This window comes from Molossus molossus, unplaced genomic scaffold (assembly GCF_014108415.1).
Source record: "Molossus molossus isolate mMolMol1 unplaced genomic scaffold, mMolMol1.p scaffold_m16_p_3, whole genome shotgun sequence".
In the NCBI taxonomy this organism is placed as follows: domain Eukaryota; kingdom Metazoa; phylum Chordata; class Mammalia; order Chiroptera; family Molossidae; genus Molossus; species Molossus molossus.
Window position 1 is genome coordinate 122,104,161 of NW_023425366.1, and position 12,876 is coordinate 122,117,036.

The following is a 12,876-nucleotide window of genomic DNA, read 5'->3' on the forward strand; positions in this document are numbered from 1 at the left end:
TCTAGAAGTGAAGCATTTATTTGGTTTTTAAACAATTAAAAAAGCCTGTCCTGAGCAGGCCCTTGTTCAGACCTGTGTGCCCTGCTCAGCCACTCTGTCTACCACACTGACCCAGGGGCTGCCCTGGAGGTAGAAGCGCAGGGGCTTCTGGGCCCACTCTCCTGCGTTGCCAATACCCACTCGGGCTGCCGCCACCACAGCTGGCTCCCTGGGCCCTGGGGGGCTGTGCTCTAGCCACACAGCTTTGTCCTCAGTCAGGTCTCGTTGGTCGAAGCTCTTGTCGATGGCCAGGGCCTGACAGAGCTTGGAAGGGCCACTGCAGAGCTCACGGTCTTTGAGGGCTCGGCTGGCACTGCCTTTCCGGTAGGTGCTGCGAAGCTGCCTCATGGTCTCCAGGCCCCCCAGGGGCTCCAGTGCTCGCAGCAGGACACATGCCCCATCCCCTGTGGAACAGACAGACAGTGATTGGCCCTCCCCACCCCAGGGCACAACTAGTGCTGCAGGGAGGATGCAGCTGCCTTCTGGAGCACGCCTACACTCATCCACTGTCCCGGCCCTCTGCCTGCCACTCCCTCCTACACACCTGCACCCATGAGGCTCCACGGCTCGACAGAGCCAGAGGGCCTGACCATCAGCTAGGGAGAAGCAGTAAAAATGCTTAGCAAGTGTTTAATCAGCCTGTTGGCTTCCTCTGATTCGGTTACCAGCAACAGCTTTGAGACTGGCAAAGGAAACCCCAAATGGCTAGTCCTCCCTGGGCATGGTCACCCCACCAGTAAGCTGGAAGCAGAAAGCCTCAGATCTGGCCCAGATCCCTACCCAGCTCAGGGTCCCCTATCTGCCTCTATCCATTCCGTGTCTATTGGGCAAGCCAGAAGGTTGGCTCAGAGCAGCCACCAGTGTGCATAGGATGCTGGGTGAGCCCCACCCCATAACACTGGAGAGATTGACAGGGCAGGAAGTGCCTGCTGATAGCACCCCTCACCCCCTTGGGATGCCTTCTGGCCCAGCCCTCCCAACCAGTCCAGGCTACTTCACAGGCCAGACAGGAAACAGATACCCTGAGCCCAAGAAGACACATTTGTCCGAATTCCCTTGTCCCTGGCCAGAGGAGCCTCAGTCCCAGCAAGGCCACTCTCCTGAGGTACCACTCTGACTGCCTACCCTTCCACCTGGGAGTCTGAGAGGCTTAACCTGGGCTGTGGCCAGGCCAGTCCCCATTCTTAGGCCTTGCCATATAGGCCTCAGCACCTAGGAGCTGGCCCTGAGTGGACACAGCAGCTGCACCCTCCAGCACAGCCAGCAGCTGGCAGGTGGGGTTTTGTGACCAGATACTTTTTTTTTCTTTTTTTATTCGCACCCGAGGACATTTTTCCATTTTTTTGTTCAGATAGAGTGGGAGGGAGGGAGAGAGAGAAACATCGACATGAAAGGGACACATTGAGTGGCTGCCACCCGCATGACCCAACCAGGGCCAGGGACAAACTGCAACCGAGGTACATGCCCTTAGCAGGAACTGAACCCGGGTCTCTCAGGACTACAGGCTGATGCTCTAACCACTGAGCAAAACGGCCAGGGTGTGACCGGATGCTTTTAACCAGCCAGTTTGCAGAGGACCTCAAAATATATTAAGGGTGCCCGGCCATTGTGGCTCAGTGGTTGAGCGTCGACCCATGCACCAAGAGGTCACTGGTTTGATTCTTGGTTAGGGCACATGCCCAGGTTGTGGGCCCAGTCCCCAGTGGGGGGCATGCAGAGGCAGCCAATCCACATTCTCTCTCATCGATGTTTTATTTCTCCCTCTCCCTTCTTCTCTGCCTAAAATCAATAAGGGGGGCGGGGGAGATACTAAGGGCAAGCAAAGCCTTGAAGTTCCAATCCTCTAATTCCTGGGCCCTGCCCATCCCACCAGCCTCAGGGCTCCCTCTGTGTCCACCCCGAGCCTCTCTGGATGTAACACATTCCTCACTGTCTCACTAAGCCCCCAAAATGGGTTGAAGGAGCAGCCTACTCCATTCATTGCCCCAGACATCTCCTGAAATTAATGAATCCGGCCGGCACTCTGACATAATATCACAACGACCTAATTTCTTCCCACTGGGGCTCCAGTCTCACCCCTACTTCACCTGCACCACCTGCTTGGCCTCAGCAATCTCACCTAACTGCTCTCCTGGACCTCTCTGCACTGCCTCTACCTGAGGGCCGGCAGGAGTGGAGCATGTACTCAGCCTCCCCTCTCCCTTGATGCACCAGGATAACCTTTGGCCCTGACTGTGGCTTGGTGCCCCCCTGAACTAGGCGTTCCTGGGGCATCTTGGTCATGTGTCCAGAAAGTGATACTCCACCTCCCATGTCTACCCTGTCTACCTTCAGAACCCCTGGCTCTTCCTCCCTTGCTGACCATAGCCCCAGACACCTCTGGACTCAGTCTCTCTCCTTATCTGAGTTCAGTCCCGCCTCATGAGGTGGTTGGCTGCACAGCCAAAGAAACGCTCGATGACCAAAATAAGCTCTCCAGGGTGATAACGGCCCTGTGGGTGGTCCCCACCATCCTGAGGTCCAGTCACTCAGTTTCACTCAACGCCTTTTGTGGCAGGCACGGGGCCAGTCATCGGTTACCTCCCCCCTCTTGCCCCTGCAGCTCTGGCAATGAACATCGCCAGCTGTCCTCTGGGCAATCACGACTCCCACGTCACTGGAATCATTCCACGAATGTGTCTGACTTGCAGCATACCAAAACCCATCCCCTCAAGCATTCGTTCATCTTGGGACCAGTAAGAGGAAGCGTGGCAGACAGCACGCGGACTGGCTAGCCAGAGGGGGCTGGGCAGACCCTGCATCTGGTCAGCAGTGGCTCTGGAAGGATGGTGCTGTGGGCTCTTCTGAGCACAGACCACCCAGAAAACAGCCACCTGCTCACAAAGCATAGAGGCTGCCCCAGACAGGCCCAGCAGGTGAGTGGGTTCTCCTGGGGGCTGCAGCCCAGCAGCTTCCTACTCTGCACGATTGACATTGGATGCGAGTGGGGGTGTCTCCTGTGCACTGTGAGCTGTGAAACATCATCCCACCAGCTGTGATGACCTAAAATGTCTCTGACACTGCCTAATGTTCCCCAGGGTGGCAGAATCCTCTCCAGTTGAGAATAAGTAATTCAGACCTCACAACTGGCAGCCTGGCAAAGCCCCTGTCAGAGCCCAACTCAACTCAAAAATAGATTTCACCCTCCTTTTTCAAAACCAGCCCCTCCTGAGTCTACCCTGGCCTATTGGTGATCCCACATCTGAGCTCTGGGACCCATGGTGGCCTTATAGAACCTGTGTGCTCTGTGTTCAGGTCAACCCATGACCTCTATTTCATGTGGGCCCCCAGCCCCTCTCACCACCCTGTGAGTACAGCCAGAATTCCTGAAACCCGGACATAGCCTAGCAATAGCACCTCCTTACTCAAGCACGTGCCCCACCCTGGTCTTCCCAGGGGTCTCCCAGCTGCCAGCTGAGGGGGCTGTGTCCAGCTTCCTGCTCCAGCCCCAGCACAGCTCACCTCGGCTGGAGACATTCATGCAGAAGTACATGCCGTAGATGAGGTACACATACAAGGTCCCTGGCTTCATGAACATGCCGCGGTTGCGGGGGGTCTGCCGGCCACCCCTTGAGTGAGCAGCTTCATCCTCCGGCCCCAAATATGCCTCAGTCTCCACAATGCGGCCACGGAGCTCTGTGCCATCGTTGAGTCGCCGGACCAAGACCTGTGGGCAGTCATGGTCAGCTCGGCAGGAAGGGATGGGTCCACTCTACCTGATGCATTACAGCCTGGACCTCACCTCCCTTGCTCAGGGTACACCAGGGCCACCAGTCCCTCTCCCCCCATGCCCCCTTTGTCTTGTTGGACCACCAGACAACAGGTCTTGTCCACAGGGTGCTGACATTTCAAACTCTTGCCGTTGCTGGGCTGCAAACCAGCACTAGTGTATTCACACACTACGTGTCCTGTCAGTGGGGCCCTCCTTCACACTGCTTCCTCCCGAGTCCCCTAAACTTACATGCTTAGGCTGGGGCAGGGCAGCATGGAGAGCACCCCAGTGGTGCCCCCACATGGCTACCTGGGATACTCTAGAGCCTGTGGACTAAACACAAAGTACTGTCACTCGCAGCGCCTGCCCACCAGCTCTGAAAGGCCTTTCCAGGCAGCAGGACTGGCTGCCTCTCCCACCCCCCATGTCCCTGGCCTGAACCACGGCCCTGGGTGTGGCCAGCTCAAGGAATGGGGTCAGTGTAGGCACTGGGCCAGGAAGGTCAGCCTCGCTGTGGTTGGCTTGGACAGTACCCTGGGCAGGGGTGGGGCTGCGAGGGAGGAGGGGCTGGCTGAGGACAGGGGCAGTTGCCAGGGGTTGTCACTGGAGGGGTGGGTGCTCTCAGGCCAGCAGAGTACCTAGGAGGGCAGCCCAGGAGAGCCAGGGAGGGCTCGTGGAGTGCTGGGCATGCCAGGGAGTCACATGCTCCCTAGCCTGGAGCTTTCTGCCCCATGGAGGGGACTATTTCTTGGCTGCACAGCACAGTATGGCCCTGGGAATGAATAGTAGTTACCTTCAGTGTCCAAAGTCCCAGGCCTGACCTGACCAGGGTTCACAGAATTGTGGGGGCAGCCACCTCCCCAGGGACGTCCCCAGCACCTGCCTTGTCCTCAGGCCAGGCCACCCCTGCCTTAGCCCTGGGAGCCCAGTGTGTCTGGCCAGGATCAGTGTTACGAGGCAGGGAGGAGAATGCTGGAGTAGTGTTGGAAAAGGCCTTCCTGAGACAGTGGAGGAAAGAAGGGGGTCGATGCCTCCCGTGGAAGCCCACCTCCGGGCAAGTAAAGGAGTCCCCGTTCCATCTCAGATGAGGCCTCAGGTCCATCCTTCTGGGAGATTAGCTTCACCCTCCTGTTTCCATTCCTCCAGGGGCCTGCTCTTTTCTCACTGTTGTTTTTCATTTAAATTTTCCACTCCAATAAAATTTCCAGATAGTAGATGTTGGTTGCCTCCCATGCCTATTACAAACACATATCCTTGCTGGTGAGGGTCCCCAGGGAGGCCACACCCTTCCCAGCTGAGATGGTGACTTGAGAATGGTCTGGGTGTCATGGCAACTCACCACTCCTTTCAATGACCTATAGAGGGCTGACCCAAGCCTGGCCAAGGGGTCTGCAAGGACATCCACTGGGAGGCTGTAAAAGAGGCTGTCCTTGTTTCTACCCCTCTCCCTCTCCATTCCTCTCTAAATAAATAAATAAATAAATAAATAAAGCAAGCAAGCAAGCAAGCAAGCCCTGGCCAGTTTGGCTCAGTGGTTAGAGCGTCGGCCCGTGGTCCAGAGAGACCTGGGTTCAGTTCCCGCTAAGGGCAGTACCTCAGTTGTGGTGTGTCCCCGGCCCCGGTTGGGTCATGTAGGTGGCAGCCAGTCGATGTGTCTCTCTCACATCAATGTTTCTCTTCTTTTCTTCCCTCTCTCCCTTCCACTCTATCTGAAGATAAATGCAAAAATGTCCTTGGATGAGGATAAGAAATAAATAGCCCTGGCCGGTTTGGCTCAGTGGTTAGAGCGTCGGCCTGAGGTCCGGAGAGACCCAGGTTCAGTTCCCACTAAGGGCGCGTACCTCGGTTGCAGTTTGTCCCTGGCCCTGGTTGGTCGTGCGGGTGGCAGCCACTCGATGTGTCCCTTTCACGTCGATGTTTCTCTCTCTCCCTCCCTCCCACTCTATCTGAACAAAAAATGGAAAAAATATGTCCTCGGGTAAGGATTAAATGAATAAATAAATAAATACACACATACATATTTACTCATTTATTTATAAGTTTTCTTTATTGATTTTAGAAAGAGAGGAAGGGAGGAGAGAGAGAGAGAGAAACATTGATGAGAGAGAACATTGATTGGCCACCTTCTGCATGCCCCCCACTGGGGATTTGGCCCAAAACCTGGGCATGTGCCCTGACTGGGAATCGAATCGGTGATCTCTTGGTGCATGGGTCGATACTCAACCACTGAGCCACACTGGCTGGGCAATAATATATATATATATATTTTTATATATATATATATTTAAAAATATATATATATATATTTTTTTATCCTCACCCGATGACATTTTTTTTTTTTTTTTTTTTTTTATCCTCACCTGAGGATATTTTTCCATTTTTTGTACAGATAGAGTGGGAGGGAGAGTGAGGAAGAGAGAGAGAGAGAAACATCGACGTGAAGGGACACATCGAGTGGCTGCCACCCACACGACCAACCAGGGCCGGGGACAAACTGCAACCGAAGTACGTGCCCCTAGCGGGAACCGAACCTGGGTCTCTCCAGACCGCAGGCCGACGCTCTAACCGCTGAGCCAAACTGGCCAGGGCCCGATGACATTTTTTGTTCAGACAGAGTGGGAGAGAGAGAGAGGAAGAGAGAGAGAGAGAAACATCAATGTGAAAGGGACACATCGAGTGGCTGCCACCTGCACAGCCAACCAGGGCTGGGGACAAACTGCAACCAAGGTACGCGCCCTTAGCGGGAACTGAACCCCGGTCTCTCTGGACTGCAGGCCGACACTCTAACCGCTGAGCGTAACCAGCCAGGGCCAATAAAATATATTTTTAAAAAAATTCTAAGCCTGGCCAGTGTGGCTTAGGGGATTGACCACTATCCCATGCACCAAAAGGTCACCAGTTCAATTCCCAGTCAGGGCACATGCCCAGGTTTTGGGCTCAATACCCAGTAGGGGTCATGCAGGAGACAGCTGATCGATATTTCTCTCTCTTTCTATCCCTTCCTCTCCATTCCTCTCACTCTCTCTCAAAAAAAAATCAAGCCTAGCTGGTGTTACTCAGTGGGTTGAGCATTGTCCCATGGACTGGAAGATCCTGGTTCAATTCCCAATCAGGACACATGCCCAGGTTTTGGGCTTGATCCCCAGTGGGGGGCATGCAGGAGGCAGCTGATCCATGTGTCTGTCTTATCCATGTTTCTATCTGTCCCTCTCCCTTCCTCTCTCTAAAAAATCAATAAAAATATTAAAAATAAATAAATATATTTAAAAAATGAGGCTGTCCTCCCTGGCCAAAGGGACACAGGGTGAAACCCTTCCTTCTTTGTTGGATACTGCCCCGTCTACCTTCGGGCTCAAGTGGGCATGATGGGGGCCTAAGGGAAATTATGACCCGCTGAGGCCCTTGGGCCCCTGATAATGCTGGGACTCCCTTGCCCCATGAGCCATTGTATGTGACAGCATCAACCCTCATTATTGCCCTGACCGGTTTGGCTCAGCGGTTAGAGCGTTGGCCTGCGGACCAAAAGGTCTTGGGTTCATTCTGGTCAAGAGCACGTAGCTGGGTTGCCGGTTTGATCCCCGGCCACAGTCGGGGTCGTGCAGGATGCAACCAGTTGGTGTTCCCCTCCCTCTCTCTCCTTCCTTTGCTCATGCTCTAAAGAATCGATGAAAAAATATTCTTGGGTGAGGATTAACCAAAACACCCAAAACAACCCTCATTATTTAGGGTTCTTCTAGAAGGATCTTTTGGCCCTTGCAGCTGGAAGCATTCTCACGGGACAGACCTTCTTACCCACCAAGTCCCACTTTAGGTTACACTCCACTAACCCACATTTTCAGATCTGCTCCTTTCAGCACCCAACTCCTGGCACCGAGTTTCTGTTAGCCACAGAAACCGATTCACCTTGGCCACTTTAACCTACAGGCAGTCTCGTGAAATGACACAGGGCAGGCCAAGGAATCTCAGAGCACCAGAAACCAGGCCTGCAGTTTGACACCCAGGAACAACCCCAGATGGTACTCGACAGATGTGGCGCAAACCCTGCTGTTGCTGGCATGGGCCCTGTGCCATCCCTGCTTCCCAGATCCTGAACCTGCTATGAGCTTCAGGGGCCACTGGGGAGGCAGCACCCGCACTGTGAGCTGCTGTGATGAGGAGGAGGCTGTGTGTCAAGGCAATCCTGACATTGGGCAGTCGCAGGCCATGGCCACCACTCTCATGTGGCTAAAAGCTGTCACTACTACACAGACAAGCTACAGAGGGGCACGAACTGTGTCAGGGGACAGGGCAGGCAAAGTTAGCCCCTCACAGACACCAGGGCCAGCACTCAAAAGAAACCTGCCCTGAGGGCAATACCGGGCGCACACAGCTAGTGTCCTCAGTGCCCAGAACGGGCAGGCAGACACCACTAACAGACCACTTCAGCAAAGGCCACGTCACTACGTTTACATACCTGTCCTAGAAATGCCCGGGCCAGGGGGACTGCGGGCTGGTCAAAAAAGTCTAATCCCAGTCGAGCAGCTTGGTCTTTTGGGCTCGAGAAATAGATACTGCGCTGGGGATCCAGGGTCTTGGGCAGACCCAGGCGGGGCTCCTTTGGGGAAGGTGTTTGGGCTCCATCTGCCTCCAAAGGTCGCTGCTTTTTTTGCCCCAGTTTGCGGGAAAGCTGTATAGGAAAGAACAAAATAAAGTGTCTGAACAGGAGAGGGCAGAAGACTGTGCGGTAGAGTCAGACTTGCAGTGCTTCAGGACCATATTTGACTGCCTGCCTCAGTTTCCACATCTGCAAAATGAGGGAAACCATTTTGAACAAACAGAACGCCAGACCTGATGTACTCAGCCCCTTGGGCTCAAGAGGGTCCCAGGAGGCCTTGGAAAATGAGTGCATGTGAGGAAAGGTCGGTGGCAGAGGTGACAGTGTAACCACTCTGCTTCACACGCCTGCCACATGCAGGAGATGTATAACGCAGTGGCAGAGGGCTACCGGCCACAGGGAGGGGACAGTGGGCACCCAAGGCTGAGACAGGAGGGCTGGTATCTTCTGATTCCCATTTATCACATGGACCCCAGATGAACTTCTGAGCTTGTTTTTGGAACCCTGCCCTTTACACCAGACTTTAACCAGGAATTTGGGGGGGATGGACTGAGGGTCAGTGTGTCACCCCTCCCCCCTGCTGACACATCTATTATGCCAGACCTTGCCTCAGAATGGCCTAGAAGATCTGACTTACATAAGTGGGTAAACACCAGGCTGACCATCTGCTTGGCCCCCCACTCGAAGCTCATGACCCTCCATTGAGTACCCAACTGTCCTCTGCCTCATGACCCAGGATGTTAGAATGATTAAGAAGTAGGGCAAAGGTGATGTCTCCTAAGGGATGAGGAGGATTTGCTGAGACACTGTGCACTTTCTGCCTTCTACCTGCCACACCGTGTCCCCCCCCACTCCCACCAAGGAAACCTGAGCACACACCCTTGGCTCTTCTAGGAACAGCTGATCTCCAAAGAGCAGGGGGAGATAAAAGGAGCAGGTGAGCATCAGGGCCCAGAAACACCATCCTCAAGGGCTGATCTACAGCAGTACCCATGTCTCCCTAGCATGTGACAGACCCATTATTTTTAACATAAGTGCTGACGTTTCATGTCGAGTGGAGACCGCCAGTCTGAGAATGGACGCTGACGTGACCGTCTTTGCAGTCCAGCCCATCTGCCAATACCCACCATGGGCTCAGACTCTGGGACGCGGAGGTCCCTGATCTCAACCCAAGTTTGGCCCCTGGCCTGCTCCATGACTCGGGTCACTCTGGGTCTCTGGCCTGGCCCACTCTGGGTGGTGGGGGACTCATATGGCCGTCCAGGGTCTGAGGCTCAGAGAGGCCTCAGCTTCCCCACTATAGACCTAGGATTTGAAACTGTCTCAGAGCCCTTCCTGGTGATGGTGACAGGCCGTTTAACCGGAGGGCTGAAGAATGGGACCACGCTGCTGTTGCACCTAAGGGTGAGTGCTGCTTCAAACCACCTCATGCGCATCACCTGGCCTTGGTTAGAAATGAGGGTTCTCTGGGTGAGAAGTCCCAGAAAATGACCAAAGGTGTCCACCTCTGTTTTCTCTATAGTAAGGGAACCAGCCACATCTGCACTGAAAATAAAGCGAGAAGCCAGGAAAGCACTTGGCTGGCAGAGAGCAAGCATTCAATGAAAGGAAGAGACTGTCCACCTGGGATACGTCCGGGCAAAACCTGGGGACAAGTGTTTCTTGCTAGACTGGGAGGGCCTGGCCTGGATGGGGGTCTCCAAGGGACCCACCAGCGCCCCATCAAAACACGGGCAAACGGAATTAGTAAACAAAGGGAGAGCATTTATCTGGCTGTGACAGACACCAGGGCCAACTGCTAGGCCAACCCCACGGTCATTTCTGTCTACAGGCTGGCTCCTGCGGAGGGGCCATCTGAGCTGGGCCTAAGTGCCCAGCATTCAACCGGTGTGGGGGTCTCCCCCCAGGCCTCCCTGGCGACCTCGGGCCGGCCTAGACTTCACTGCTGACAAATGGAGCCCAGCCAGGAGCCCGACCCCGCCGGTGGGTGCTCGCCTGGGAACCGCAGACCCTGTCGGGGGCCTGCCGTGCGCACGTTACTGGTTTTCCGCAGGAGTGCGACTCCGGGTAGGATTTTCGCCCTCGGAGGCTGGTCCTCGGCGGTGCGTGGAGGGAGGAGCGCTCACCTGGGTCCCGCTACGCGCGGGCATCCCGCGGCCGGCCCGGACTCCGGGGATCGGGACCAGCCCCTTGCAAAGCCGCTCGCGAGCCAACCCGGAAGCTGCGCCGCGGCCGGGGGTGGAGCCTGCGCCTGCGCCTGCGCAGAGGAGGACGGAAGCCTGGGAGAGCGGCCTCCCGGGCGGGGTGCGGACTCCGCCCCGCAAGAGGGGCCGGGCGGGGCCACGCGGAGGTGGCTTCGCGGGACGCAGGCTCCCGGGACATCCCTTTGCCCAGTGCCCCACCTCCCGTCCTGGACAAAGACCCGGGACTGCTGGGCACTGTGGAGTGAGAAGGGGGGAAGGCGGCTGGGGTTGGGGCGAGACCCGCCGCACCTCGACGCCGCTCCCAGTGACCTGCCCTGCCTCCCTTGACCCCCACAGCCGGAGAGCCCACTCTACCACCAGCCGGTGGTCAGACCACCAAGAGGACTGGCCCGTCATGAACCTTGTCTGGGCCCTCGAGGGGCCCTGGTTGGAGATGCAGTGCTTTGGGGAAGTGGCCTGCAGACGGTGGGGTGCACGTGGAGGTCGTGTGAGGGAGGGGGCGGGAGACCAGGTCCTTGGGACACGTTTTCCTGGACTTCGCGGGTCATTTGGGTGGAGAAGACAAGTCGGGTGGGGGAGTAGGATGGAAAGACTTCTCCCGGGAAGCCGACGCCAGGGTCGTCACAGGCAGTCTGGGGATTCTGTGTCTGCAGTGAGTCCCCACCCCTCCCACCCGGGGATGCCCGGAGGAGCCTGCCCAGTCCTGGAGTGGGCCCGCTGAGCATGGCCACCCTCCGCAGGAGGCCGAGGCCTGGACTAGGAGGCCTGGACGAGGGCTAAGGGGACCCAAGGGAACCGGTGAACACCACCTTGCATGGCAGCAGCTAGGGGCAGAATGGAAAACACTGCTGCCCTCCATTTCTGATGCCCCTACCCACACCCAGCACAACTGCCCACCCTGCCTATGGTCTCTCACATCGGATTTGTGCCCCAGGGGAAGGGGAAGGGGAATCTGGGGAGTGCAGTGCCTGGTCCAGAGGAAGGAAGGGCTGTGGATAGTCACTGTTTAGGCATAGGACTGTTCTAGGGGAATTTCCCCGGGGAGAGATGGCACACTGGTAGCACCTAACACCCAACAGAGCCACCCCTCTGCGCTGTCACTCTAGGGTATATCTAGGTTTTCAGGGCCCCTCCCTGCTGGTAGGCACAGTCCAACTCCTATCCCACCCACCCCTGTCCTGGGAAAGCCCTGGCCCTGGGAGGGGGTACCCATGGGGCCTGGAGAGCAAGGGGCATAGGATGGTGTTAGATGGTGGGGGGTGCTGGATGGATCATGTGACTGGGGCCCTAAGATGGGCACGGCACCTGGTCTCAGGGCAAGTCCAGCTGGGAGGACCCTGGTCTCCAACTGTTCCTTCTTCTCTGATCAGCCCAAGGTCTGAACTCCAGCCCTCCAGCCTCCCACTCCCACCCCAGGGCCCCAGCCAGGACTTCCTGGGAAGGGAGGGGCAGCAGCCTTCCAGCCTGCTGGAAGCTACCCAGCAGTTTGTGGCACTAGTGCTGCTTCCGGGGGTGGGCAATGTGTTACAAACCCTTGCTCGGAAGGCAGGCCTGGATGTGACTCCCACCTCTTTCTTTTCCTCCTCAACCCCTGCAGCCATTCTGTCTGAACAATGACACCCCCTTCCAGCCTTCTTGTGTGCCCAGCCCCCCTCTAGCCCTCTCCTCCGCCACTTCCTCATTTGGGGAAGGAAACGAAGGCCCCAGTTAGGCTTCATCCCCCTGATGAGGGCAGGGGCAGGGTGGATGCTGTTTTGTATTCATTTTTATTCTTTTTTTTAATATCCTCACCCAAGGACATTTTTCCATTTTTTGTTCAGATAGAGTGGGAAGGAGAGAGAGGGAGAGAAACATCAATGTGAAAGGGACACATCGAGTGGTTGCCACCCACACGACCCAACCAGGGCCGGGGACAAACTGCAACCGAGGTACACACCCTTAGCGGGAACCGAACTCGGGTCTCTCTGGACTGCAGGTTGACGCTCTAACCGCTGAGCCAAACTGGCCAGGGCCATTTTTGTTCTTGTTTCACAAATGGTGCATGGTCCTTGCAGAAATCATGGGAGTCCACACATTCTCAGAGGGGTGTTTTATTTCTGGAGGATGAGGAACGAGAGCCCTGGCCTCCATGAGGAGGATGAGGCAGGGCCAGCGCCAGCAACCCACTTCTCCAGATGTTCTGGCAGGGCTTGCACAACCTCTGCAAGGGGGGGCTCCCCGCTGCCGCCCCCTACTTCCTGGTTTGTGGTCTGAGGCCCCACCGCAGGCTGGAAGTGGTGGGTTAAGCA

General features: G+C 56.2%; 1 protein-coding gene and 1 long non-coding RNA gene across 2 annotated transcripts; both read right to left on the reverse strand.

Annotated features, from left to right (window-relative positions):
- Positions 1-3: 3 nt before the first annotated feature.
- Positions 4-10,607, reverse strand: MPG (N-methylpurine DNA glycosylase). The gene is made up of 4 exons (XM_036279195.1): positions 10,511-10,607; positions 8,244-8,456; positions 3,541-3,745; positions 4-443 (listed from the first exon to the last, which is right to left on the reverse strand). The coding sequence occupies exons 1-4, from the start codon at positions 10,532-10,534 to the stop codon at positions 67-69; spliced, it is 819 nt and encodes a 272-aa protein (XP_036135088.1). The 5' UTR covers positions 10,535-10,607; the 3' UTR covers positions 4-66.
- Positions 4,714-5,426, reverse strand: LOC118641712. Its single transcript, XR_004961654.1, has 3 exons — positions 5,385-5,426; positions 5,130-5,252; positions 4,714-5,025 (listed from the first exon to the last, which is right to left on the reverse strand). It is a non-coding gene; the product is annotated as an uncharacterized LOC118641712 (long non-coding RNA).
- Positions 10,608-12,876: the final 2,269 nt, after the last annotated feature.